General features: G+C 46.9%; 1 protein-coding gene across 4 annotated transcripts in view; it reads left to right on the forward strand.

Moving 5' to 3' along the window:
- Window positions 1–2,950, forward strand: part of AMPH (amphiphysin) — a 247,856-nt gene extending 244,906 nt beyond the window's left edge. For all 4 annotated transcript variants that reach the window (XM_060632223.3, XM_060632222.3, XM_060632226.3 and 1 more), the window contains one exon: window positions 1,658–2,950. In XM_060632223.3, the coding sequence (XP_060488206.1) occupies window positions 1,658–1,765 (108 nt within the window). In that variant the 3' untranslated portion in view covers window positions 1,766–2,950. The remainder of the gene's footprint in view (window positions 1–1,657) is intronic.
- Window positions 2,951–13,311: the final 10,361 nt, after the last annotated feature.

Here is a 13,311-nt window from a genome sequence, read left to right on the forward strand (position 1 = left end):
ACCTTCGAAAATTGGCCTGTCTAAATGCTTATATTGCTTGTCTATATAGCAGCATCAATTTATAGCCTCAGATTACACCAAGAGGGAATGTATTCAGGCTCTTTATTTAATTTTTGAGACCTCATTTTATCTGATGTACTTGAACTATATTGAGAGTGGCTTCTGATTGAATCTCCCCATCCTTCATCCTAAGTGGGATCTCTTTCGTGCATTGGTTAACATAATCAAGACAAGTCATTGCCCGCTAGTTTTGCACTATACGGTCTGTAGGTTTCATGCCGCTCCTTCCACTCAGCGTTTTCCAACCGGGATCTGCTGATCTGCCATAGGCCAAGGGCAGACAGCAGCCTTCGTCCTCAGAATCACCTGTCGTCTCCCGAGCTGAATGGCCACACACAGTGGCTCCCTTTACTTTCCTGCGGCTAACTGTCTTCCTGTTCATGATGGTACTCCTACAAGACAGATGTTTGTGAGAAATACTTTATAAAGAACACAGGAATGTTTCCAACAAGCATGTCATGACAACAACCTGCTTTGTGGTTCATATAAACTCGAAAAATGAGATACTGTCACAGCAACAACACACACAATGGCAATAGCAGGTTAACACCTATCTAGCGGTTACTTGATAAGCGTTATGTGTGGTGGTTTATTTGGGTCACATGATGTGAGCTGGGGCACAGAGGTCTTCCTTCCAGGCAGGTTCAGGATGAGATACTAGGCCTTCCATGGCTTTGCCAGCACTATATCCTGACCTGGGTCCTTAAGTCATTTCTTCCCTGTGACCCACAGGATAGAGAATGTTCCTGTGCACGACATGTTTGTACATGGTGCTTTTCTTTCTGCACTGGCTATCATTCTTAATCCTTTCCTCTTCCTTAAGAACTCCTGTCGTAATCCAATTAACGTCAATTAACTATATACAAAATTATAATATTTGTATTAACTTTCAGTTAGCTATACTAGATCCAGAAAATAAATAGTTTTAAATGTTTATAATTATTATTATTTTTTAAGGTTATATATCTTGAGAGAGAGTGAGCGTGAGTGGGGGATGGTCAGAGAGAGGGAGAGAGAGAGAATCCGATGCAGGCTCTGAGCACTGTCAGTGTGGAGCCAGATGTGGGGCTAGATCTCATGAACTGTGAGATCATGACCTGAGCTGAAATCAAGAGTCCACCCCTTAACCGACTGAGCCACTCAGATGCCCCTTGTTTTTTTTTTGTTTTTGTTTTTTTTTTTTAACCTAATAACTTATTTGGGACGAGCTTTCCCACTGCTTTCAGACACTGGTTTATGTATAATGTAACATCCTGGTGCAGTATCACAACCCCCAAATTATTTTGGGGGTGCCTGGGTGGCTCAGTCTGTAAAGCATCCAACTCTTGATTGTAGCTCAGGTCATGATCTCACAGTTTGTGAGTTCAGGCCCCACATCGGGCTGTGCGCTGACAGCCTGTAGCCTGCTTGGGATTCTCTCTCTCTCTCTCTCTCTCTCTCTGTCTCTCTGTCTCTCTCTCAGCCCTTCCCCATTTGCACTCTCTCTCTCTCAAAATAAATAAATAAAATAGACATGTAAGTTATTTTGTTAATTCTTGGCAGTGCAGATTTTTCCAGTAGTTTGTTAGACCTTGAAAGCCCTGTCTTTGTCTTGCAGGATGCAGGCTGGCTGGTGGGAGTGAAGGAATCAGACTGGCTTCAATATAGAGACCTCGCCACCTACAAAGGCCTCTTTCCAGAGAACTTCACCCGGCGCCTGGATTAGGGCCAAAAATATTGTAGAAAGAGCCTATCGGGTTTTTAAACCCGCGGGGAAAACCCAAACCGTTCACTTTTGCTATTACACTCTTAATGATTTACAGGCTGGTGCCAGACAAAGCTTGGAAAGATATATCAATGGAGCATGTGTGCAAGAAAAAAAAAAAAGATAAAAGAAAAAAAAAAAAAAACAAAAAAAACCCCACAAAAAATGTGAGAGAAAAAAGTAAATTACAGATAAGGTCCTCACTGGTTCCCACGTTATCGATTAACAGGTTTATTTGTGCTTTGTCCAAGCTGTGGAGACTCTTGTACTTGATCCCCTCCCACCAGTGCTGCAGTAGCTTTCTCCAGACCAGAACCTTAATTTCTCTGCGCCAAGTGTATGGTATTGAGCGGCTGTCCTGCAGAAGACGTGATGAGTTATCCTGTAGTTCGAGATTATCTTGTTCCCTTGCACAGGTGTGAGCACGTGCTCGCTCTCTCCCAAGTTTACCGTGTTTAAACTGTTGGCACACGTTTTCAGTGTTCTTTCCCACCACCTCTCTCTCTGTATATGTATAAGGACACACAGGTACACACGCTAGTTCCCATCTCTCCCCGATCTATGTGTATGCCCAGCGCCACGCTACATATACATAGTTGCCTTTTGCTTTCTTTCGTTCCATCTGAGCTCTTTGCCTCTCGAGTGTCATTGATACATGCATTGCCCTGGCTCTGTCTGGCATTTACAGTTGCAGTTTTGCCTCCGGGCAAAACCCGCCATCCCATTGCCAAAACAGTCGACAGTATCTGTGTTTTGTAATGTGCATTTTTTCAGGATGCCATGACAAATAGCATGTCAGAGCTGCTGTCCCTTTGGAGAAAGCCGAGCCTCATTGTCTAGGTGTCCGGCTGCGGTGGCTGGAGGTAAGCTAGCTGGGATGAGCAGCTATGTAGTGTTAACTTCTGCCTTTCTAAGATTGGCTGCCTGATGGGACATAAAAGTCCACCCCCAAAGAACACTATATATATATTAAAAAAAAAAAAAGCTCCTATATATTTCCAACTCTTTATATTTATGCGACTCATCTTCCCAGATTGTCCCGAAATAAGATAGGTGATGTATGCTGTATCCACAAATCATGTGTAACGACTATGTTTTCAGTGCTGTGTCATTCCAAATAAACCATTGGTAATCTCCAGCAATTACCCTACTTCCTCCGCAGAGTCCTTTGTTTGGGGAAGCTTGTTTCAGTCGGATGCACTGCTTGAAATAGTGTATTGTTGGAGTTGTTATTTGTGCGGAAATACGCTTGTTCCTCCGGGTTGTGCTCCATAGCCCGCCTCCCTTCCCCAGAGCCCTCCCTCCCAGTCATTGCTGGTCATTCGGTGTCCCTGCTGCCCAGCAATCACTACAGCACAAATAACAGCTTTGTGGACAGAGGCCCCTCGGAGGCGCCGGCTGTGACCGTCTGTGTGTCACCGAAAATCTGACGACCTTCATCATCAGCAGTTTCCTTTCACGCCAGCCTCATCCTTCGGTCACCTTTCTTTCTGACATGTTCATGTTCATAGGGACGTACAAAGAGATCACGCGGAATAGAAAAGTCATTTCACTGGGCCATTGTTTATAGAAGAGAGTTTCAAACAAAAATCCTTCATTTGATTCACTCTTTTCTGCTGGCGTAATCCTGTATGCAATGTTGGCTGGTCTGGAATAGGCATCATCAGACTTCCGAATCTGGTGTTTCTGATGTGTGGTTTCAGTTCTCCTAGCGCATTCCCTTCACGTTTCTTACTAGGGAAATCGCTGTTACGGAGCCAGGATTTTCCCAGCGGCTGATTTGCAGGGAGGTTGGTTCATCACGAGTGCTACATTAGTGCAAGAAAATAACAGTCCGTGCCCGGTGGCATAGCTGATAACTCACATAAATGGCAACGACTTAAGATGAATCCTAGAGAGCCACTCCTGACACTGGAGTACGCAGGACCCGGAACTTTAAGCGGAGACTGGAACTTTAGTTCTTATAATAAAACACACCTAGTGGTCTTGAAACGTAATTGCTGCCTCTTCGGGCGCAGTTCCTCTGAGACCCCCCTTGGGCTCGCCACCCCCACTCTTAGTGGCTCTGCAGGTGCACAGCCTGGGGGGGGGGGACACAGCTTCTCAGACACACACCTGTGTTTCTTCCCACACCTGTAACATTCCTAGATGCATTTAACAAGTCCTTCCAAAATGACAGGTGCTTAATGAGTCCTTTCATCCTGGTTTAGAGCCTTTGAAGAAAATACCAACAGCAAATACAAGTGATCGGATTGTTCCAGAAATCTTCAAGGTCCTCCATTTTCCAAAGCACTGAAAAGTGAACAGGATGGGGGGGGGGGGCGGGCGGGTGGTGAAACAGGGGAAAGTGGTCTTCTCCAGAAACGCTTACAGATAGGGAGTGAATTTTCTTTTCCACTGAATGGATTTTCTATGGGACATGTGGTTCCTAGCATGGAGGTTCTTCCCACCTCTGTCAGTCTGACTGCGGTTCTGAGACCACCAAAGCACCCTCAGAACACCCCCTGGCCCTATGTTGGTGAATTTGCAGCAGTGTTTTACTCCAAATGGCCTTGACCCAGCAAGCCCTACCCACTGTTTGTGCCCACTGTTTGTGTTTTCACATTTCTCTTTCAAACCCGGTGGCACCTGGACCTTTGAATAGTTCCAGAGCCTTTCAGAGAATCACATAGAGCAAGCCTGTGGTCTTTATTAAACAGACACCGAACTGGCATTCCCACCAGTACCTCAAACAGACGCTCATTTAAACCTGAGTGATGTTTCTAATTGCCAAGCGAGCCCTCTCCCGATTTGAATTTTTAATAGTGTATCAGCGTAGCTGGGCCCTGGGACAGGGACAGCTCTGTGCGCCATGCTGTCACATTGCCTCTGCCGTGGCCTGCCCCTCCTGCCACGGCTGGGACAGCTTCTGAGGGACCCCGAACACCACCAGTAGCTCGGTCATGGCCTGGGCCGCTGGGAAAGCATGTGCTGGCCCCGAATGCCGAGCCGTCTCTCATCACATGCCAAAGCCTATGATCAGGCTGTTGGAAAACTCCTAGCAAGACCCCACGGTCCATGGTAATGGCCCAGCAAAGAGTCTCTGGGAGACTGCAAAGCTTGTGGGAGATCAGGGAGTATAAAGAGAACTGAAACTCCGAGCTTGAGGCCACACGAGACACGTGGCTGAACACCTCAAAGCCTTACCCACAGGCTGCTCTGCCTTGCTGGGACCCCACCGCTCCTTCCAGAAGAGCCCAAGCTGCCTTCTGGTGTTTACCTGGAACCCGACTGACTGTCTTAACCAACACTATGTGCCAGACCTTGGACGTGAGCATCATGCATTCATTCCCCTGCACAGTGGCACAGCCATGGTCTTCCTAGGACTCAGAGAAATGCAATTGGACATGGGGTGGCTGTGTAGAGAAGACGGTGACCGATACTCTCGCAGCAGACCTAGAGAACGAACAGCCACGGGGTTCTATTCATCCTTGACCCGGCCCTCAGTCAGACCTGCTTTCTCATTATCCTGCACGTGGAGCCACCTGGGAGGAGCCCTGGCTGCTGGAGGGCAGCACTGCCCAGGGCACACAGCAAGGGTGGATACATTGCTCACAGAAACCGAAAGAAGTGTGCTGGAGTAAGCCTAATAGTCTGGCCACGAAGTTTGCAACTCCTTGGTTATCCTCTTTTAAGATTGCTTACGGGAGCCTCGGCTGACTTGTTCAGCTTGAATGCTAACTGAGACACCACCCTTAAATCTGTGCACATTGAGAGGAAGGCCAGGTACCCTGAGGCTCTTTCAAAGGATATCTAAACCTTCTCTTAGTTTCCTAGAATCCAGCAGATTCCCTGTCCCCTGGGAGCTCAAGTCCAACACTCAGGGGGTCTCATGCTTGTAGGCCCGGTCAGAGTTGTGTGTTTACCTGGCCCAACACCCACTGGGTGGGGCTACTCTTAGCTCTGGGGAACACATGTTGATAACACTGGAAAGCCCTGGGAAGCCGGTGCAGGGCCGGAGCTCCTTGTCTGTAAGACATTGCCACCTGGCGGATGCCCCTCTACCCTCCCGCCCCCTGGATAAATACCATTAAACTGTGTCCTGTGCTCTGCTCTGCAGAAACCTGCCAGGGACCACCCAGCAATTTCTGTAGCTTTTGATGATGCCACCATGCCTCTCTAAACTCTAAGCCCAAGAAAGGAATTTTCTTGTTTTCTTGCCTGATTGTTCCTTTGTCACCTTCACTAATTTTTCTTCCTGCTACAGTGGGTGCTGGAGAGGGGTGTCGGGCGGGGTACATTATCCTCGATGGGTGGGTGTGTGTCCCAGCTGTCCAGACAGTGTTTGCTTTGGAGCGTCTTATTGCTGCCAAGTCCGCATGTGCGTTCATTCATTAAACATTTGTCAAGCTCTTGCCAGGTGTTGGTTACTGCACACGGGGAACCACATTACTGAGACTTTGCATCAGTGAACTTCTTTCAAAATTCCCCCTTATCGCAGCCCTGAGAGTTCCCCCTTTCTTCGGAACCGCCCCCTCCTGGGCTTCATGTTCCAGGTGACAAACCCCTGAGTCCCGAGCTTGTACCGTCATCCCTGCTACCCGGTGTAGGAGTGGTCCCCATCCCTGCCAAGGAAGACCTTGATCCTTGTTGCCCCCCTCACCTCCCTGCTTCCCCTCTTCCCAGTCTGAAGGCAGGCCCTGGACTAGCTTCCATACCCTGATGTCAGATGTGCCGCTCGCTCTCCTCCTCCTCCACACACACACACACACACACACACACACACACGTGCATGTGCTAATGATGAATATCTGCGTTTCACATCTAATCCCCAGGTCTCTGCTTGGCTGTCAGTATCCTCCACATCTTCACCAATACTTGTCTTCTGCTCCCTCAGGGGAGGCTCAGCACTGAGCCACGTTGCCCTCCGCTGCACCTCTACACTGCTCACCCTGGTGCAACACCCCTTCCCTCTTGTCCCGCCTCCTCCACTAGTTCCTCCTCTGCCCTAAGCCCCACAGTTACCCTTCCTTCTCTCCACAAACTGAGCCACTCCTACCGACCTCCTCTGCATTCTGAGTCTGCAGGATGGATGTTGTGTACAGGTGCACTGAGCGAATAAACGAGAGACTGAGAGGTCCATGAGTTCAGGGAAGTGCAGAAAAGCTAATCCAGAGCATGGAGTTAAAAATCTGAAGCTGAAGATCACAAGAAATGATGGAATTCTTTTGTGATACTGGAGAGGGGAAAGCTTTCGTACACAAAACTCCAAAGTACACAAAGTATGTGGCTGAAAGGAAGTTTGAGCACATTATAGAGAAATTTTATGTAATGAAAAGTACTTTAGATAAAGTTTAGACCCATGATAGAGTAGCTGAGGATATTTATATGAACCAAAACTCACAAAGGAGAAATATCCAGAAGACATACATTCATTCAAGTCAACAAGTGATTAATAACATTAGTTACTACGATCTTAAGTAATTTTAATAATTTATCATTTTCTTTATTTGTATTTGTAGTATTAATAAATTACTGTTAATAGGAAGTATGATAATAACTAACAATCTTGATTTGCCAGACACTCACCTAAGTGTTCCACGTGTATTAAATTATTTAATCCTCACCAACCTGTGAGGTGTGGGCTGATTTCCCTTTTCACAGACGAGGAAGCTGAGGTTCAGCGCAATGAGAACCGGGTCCGGTCACACGGCCAGGAAAAGTGGGCCCGGCCGTGGGCAGCCTGGCTCCTCTGGGTGCTGTAGCCTCTGCCACTGGCCTCCTTTCTGCTGCGCCCAAAGGGCACGGACGGCCAAGTGTCCGAGGGACAGACTCAGTGGGTGCCAGGTATAAACAGAGACCCTAGCTTCCTCATCAGCGGCCCAGGGCAATAACCTGCTGAAACAATGTGATCCTGTTTGGTGGCCATCAGGTTGGTAAAAATCTCGGTGTCAGATAACATAGCATTGGGTATTTATTGAGAATGTGTATGTGTGATTCCTGGAACCATTGTCCCCAGGATGACATTCCCAGGGAAGCGTGACTCCCAGCATGCAGAGACCCTAAGGTGCTGGTGCCAGCCTTGCTGGTGACAGCCAGTATGTGCAGCAGTGCCTGTCGCTGGCGGTGGATGAATCAACGCAGTGGCTGGGAGCAGAGAGGAGCAGTGAGCTAGGTGTACATACAGATGGGCAGACATGCATTCACAGAATGGTATGCCATTTACAGAGTGGTTAACATGCATTATTCACAAGCAATTTTCTGTAGTTTTCACAGGTACATAAGACACCAAACATATAACATTTCTGCCTTGGGATGCCTGGACAGCTCAGCCGATTAGGCGTCTGATTCTTGATTTCATCTCAGGTCACAATCTCATGGTTCCCGAGATCGGGCCCCGCGACAGGGTCTGTGCTGACAGCACAGAATGTGCTTGGTTTCTCTCTCTGTCTTTCAAAATTAATGAATAAATGTTAAGGTAAATCCTCTCATTTGAGGCTGGAGAAAAGGGGAACCTCCAAAAAGAAGACACCTAAAATCACCAAGCACACTGAGTATACAACTGGTAACAGGTTTCCTGCTGCTGTATTTCCAGGCTCTTTTACTCACTATGCTGAGTCTTTGCTGTTAACAGACTTCCCTTACCTGAGGAACAATACAGAGGACTATAACGTATGACATACCTGAAATGGCCAGCAGGGGGTGCTAGAAGTCAGTGTAAGTAACTGAATGCACTCAAAATAGTGTATTTTTTAAGCAGGAAGTGCAGAACAGAAAACAAATGGGAAGTATAACAAGATCACATTTTTGCATCGAAAGACAGATCATTGAGGACAGAATTTAATCCCTTAATCACAAAAAGACGAGCAGGTTACTGAAGGCACAGGCTTCGAGAGCCTGGTAGACTAGAAGTTCTTGCTGTGCTCTTTCTTAGCTAGGCAATCTCAAGTAAGTTACTTATCCTCCCTAAGTCTCTGTCTCATCTGCAGACTGGGATAAATAACACCTGCTTTATGCAGGGAAGGAATCAACATGTACATTGACGTCCAATAAAGCTTATGTGATATTACTTAATGGATCAATGATGACTGTTATGACCTTTAAAAAATTAATCTCTCACAAAAGGCAATAAACTATTAATTCACAAGTGCTGGAAAACTCTCTACACATTCTGAGGTCCAGCACAATTTCCTGAAAGACTGCTCTTCAACAATAGCTTGTGCTCTATGCGTATGTGAGAGATATTCTTGAGTTCTGCAGTCTCTCTGAAATTTTCTTTGTGGCCCCTACTCTGTAGAGCTTAAAATAAATTATATATACATATATATATATATATATATATATATGTATATATATATATGGAATGGATGGTGTGACGGGCTTTGTACTTTCTTAGATGTGGGTTTGAATCAAGGCTTTATTACTTACTTACATGACTCTGAGCAGGTGAACAGAACAAGATGTTATAACTACCTTGACATGTTATTTGAGGAATAGATTGTCATAAAAATTACACTGTACTTAAGACTGATTGCGTTTATTTACAAAGCAACCACCTTGGCCCAATCCCCGGCCCTTGGTGGATGATGTCTCCAGAGTAAGCATTACTATCCCCATTCACAGTGACTTTCCCAAGGACACACATCCTCCAAGTGGCAGGGCTTGGACTGGAGCTGTCATTCTGTCCTTGTCAATGTAATAAATCTTCACAGACTCAGGAGCTGTCATTCAGAGCTTTCAAATGTCCCTGTTGGGCAGCTCCATGCTGAGAAGGACCTCTCCCCTCAGCCACCATGTGTCAGATTACAGCATCAGTTGCTCAGAGAGTGGGGGGGGGGCCCTGGCTGGGCCCCACGACTGGACCACTCACCAGACAAGTGGGTCTGGAAGGCTGGCCACATGTGGAGGTGTCTGAATGGGCAGGTCCCTACAGGCCGCGTGCACCTGGCAGCCACGGAGCCCGTGGGAAAGGCAGGCAGGATGTGGAGCTTTGGCTGAGGTTTCCGGGCTGCCCTCAACTCTTCTGGAAAGTGCCCTGGCCCAGCCCCGCCCCGGCACCAGCAGGGGATGGGGCTGCTTTCTGGGAAGCTGCGGGAGGCCCCAGCAGCACCGGGCCCGGACGAGTGAACTGGGCCCTAGTGAGACTTCCTCTCTCCCCCACTGTCAGCCCCTGTTTTAGTCCAGTGTGTTCAGTAGTGATTTGCATAAAGTCACGTTCCCATCCATGTCCCAGCCCAGACTGCGTGAGAATTCTGTTCATGACAGTTTCTTCTAATCTTCTATGCAAGGAACACAGTATGTAATTCAGTGTTATTGACACCCTGATAATAATATTCTAAAACATATGGTATCTCATACACGTATATTAAATGTATAGCATCTTCTAAGCCTTTTTCCAAGTACTCTCCATATAGAGGCATGTGGTCATTATGAACACTACTGATCTGTGTCACTGTGGTCACAAAACAGCACAGAGAGACCCATTTCAAGGTCATGATATCGTAGGACATTCTAATAATTCATGATAGACTATTTCTCACACTGTCACTAGGTAACACCTCATAACCAGCTGATAGAAATATAAGGTGTGCATGCGATGACCTTGTCCCCCAGGGCCGCAATGTTGGGGACAGTTCTATCACTGCCATCATCGTTCTGATCACTTGATATGTGGCAGGTGCGATCATCAGGAGACACCCAAGGAGTAAACGTACATTTGTGAGCTTGGGCCCATCCTTCCCCCTTAGCACAGACCACAGGCCTGCATCCCATAGGCCCCAGGGGACAGAAAAGAGAAGCAGAGAGAAGAAGGGACGATGGACAGAAGAGGCCCCTATGAAAAGGGCGCTGAGAGGACAGGAAGTGGTCATCAGAAGACAAGGAAATACACAGATGTCAGAATAACAAAGAATTTCAAGTAGCTACTGTGACCATTGAAGGAGAGGTAGAGAGAGAGAGTGGAAAGTCAATAAGAGAGAGAGAGAAATAGAAATAGAAACTGGGTGTTAGAGATGGCCAAACAGATGTAGGGAGGCAGATACGCAGACACAATAAGAGACATGTAGAGAGAAACAGAGAGGGAGAGAGATCAGGAGGAGACAGAGGAGAGATAGAGAGAAATAAAGAAGGAGGAGACCCTGCTGGAAAGGGAGACGTGGAGAGAAAGATGCAGAGGGACGGACGGCAACAGGAAATGAGAAAGGCGAAGAGCTAGACACAGGGAGACAGAGGGATGTCAGGAGGGGACAGGGACACAGAAGGGCAGCGGGAGCAGTGCCAGTGCAGGTGACGGAGTTGTGACCCCCTTCCCCCGGGTGACACGTGTCTGAATCTAGTGTCTCATGAGGGGCTGCAGGAGGGCGATTCCCTCCTTCTCCAGTTCTCTCTAATTTCTCCCGCACATACTGGTCCTGAGCCCATGAAGTGAAGCTGTCGTTCATCAACTCTTTGCTGTCCTGAAACATAGTTTGTATGGAGACGGGTGCGTACGTGGTGACTCTGTACTATTGTGTCATTTCTGGTTTCAGTCATTTCTCACCTGAGCCCTGGTGCTCGTGGTAAGAAATGGTGTTTGATCCCACAGCATAGATGCCAGGAGTGCTCAGAGTTCTAGGTTATTATGGCTTTCACTTTTCTCAGTGGATATGTACAAAGGGAGTAATTTTTAGAGACGAGGATTCAACTATAGATCACAGTTTTGCTAATCCTTAAAAATTGTATATTTGCATTTTCCCCTTATACTGACATCTTGCTAAGTAACGCTCTCAACATGAATTTAAAAATATGAATATAAACAAATTGTAATCACCACTAACAACACTAAGCCCACAGGATGCAATTTAAGATTTTTTCATTCTCTCTCCCCCCGTCCCCCTCCTCTAGGGCACCTTGTGCTCATGAACAAACTTTGGGGCCAATACTGCCCTCTTTTCTGTGCTGTAGCTTATAGCTTCTTTAACATTCTGGTGGAGGAGATTTCTCACTACTTTTCTTGTTTTAAGGATTCTCTTTCTGCTCTAGGTGATGGTAGTTTTATACTTTCTTAATTTTGAAAGCATGCCCCATCTGGCCCAGCAGGGATTTTCCCGGACCGCAGACACTCACGCTTGCCTGGGACAGTCGGCTTTTGGAGCTGTTCCTGCAACAGCCTCGTGTCCCCTGCACGTGGTCCCTGGGCAGAGGATGGTCAGCCAGAGTCCCTGCCCTTCCCCCCTTCCCAGCTTCTGCGATGACACCTGTTATTGTACTCTTTTTGATTACAGCCATCTATCAGGTGTGAGGTGCTAGCTCAATGTGGATTTGATTTACATTTCCCTGAATTCCAGGTAAACAACAAAATCATTGTAGTTTATGTCCAAATATCGCATTGCATTTTGCAATTTCCTGTAAATCTGACAACCTTTGTGAGGCTGCCTTTTTACTTGAGGAGGAAATTCTCTATCAAGTTAATTTGTTATGAGTGCACACATACACACACACACACACACACACACACATTTACCTTTGAGAAGGGTCCAATGCACACCAACATAACTGATCCTAATTTCTTCTAATAAAGCTGGTTCCATGATTATCAGATTTGCTCAGCTGTTTTCCAAAGTCCAATGTGAGGAATGTCTTAAGGAGCCTGACGGTCGTCATCTGTTGACTGGGAACACTAATGTGTGCCTCACAGAATTTTGCAACTCTCAAGGGTTACGAAAGTAACGTTTATGTTTGAAAAAGGGCCTGGTCCCAGCCTTGACATGTAGTGGGTACTCTGATGTAGTTACTGAATTAGAAATGACAGGTCCACTCAATGTGATGTGTTCACGGTACAGAGGAGGGATGGGGGGTTGGGGGGGAGGTTCGAATCCTGCCTCAGCTGCTCATGGCTTTGTAATATTGAAGGAATCACCTGTTTTGGGGAGCTTTAAAGATGAGAAACAATGAGGCATCTGGAATGAGGGTTTTCTTCTTCAGCTTGAAGTATTTAAAGTTCTGTGATTCTATAGCGAAGTGTGAATGTCCCGGATGCTACTTACGACTTGGTTTTAAAAATGGGACTATTAACCTAACAAAAGAGAAATATATTTAAGGAAAAATGTGGATTCAACACAAAGTGTTATAAACATGTAAATGGAAGAAAAAAGGAAGAATATTTTATGGACAGTCCACTCATCAAATTATATCAATGTCTTTCCTCTTTTGGGCTTTTGGGCTTGTCCCGTTCACCGAAAGTTGACGTCATGTCTGCATCCCTTTATTCCACGTGACCAAGGGAAGCGGTCACACTGGACAAGATCTCAGACTCTCTGCTGGGCGGAGGGGAGCTGCCCCAGGTGAGGCGAGCACGCCAGCCTCTCAGAGGTTAACCGAGCAGGTCCAAGCTTCAGCACCTGGCCCTCTGCACAGGGTCTGCCTGAGTCCACACCTGCTGTGACCCAGCCGCCTCTCCCCTGGGGCTGAGGTCTGGGGCCATCAGAGCAGCTTCATTCAGGCAGCAGCGGGATGACCTGGGGGGACAGGACGTCCTGCTCCCTCAAGTG

Source organism: Panthera onca, chromosome A2 (genome assembly GCF_046562875.1).
Source record: "Panthera onca isolate mPanOnc1 chromosome A2, mPanOnc1 haplotype 2, whole genome shotgun sequence".
Taxonomy (NCBI): Eukaryota; Metazoa; Chordata; class Mammalia; order Carnivora; family Felidae; genus Panthera; species Panthera onca.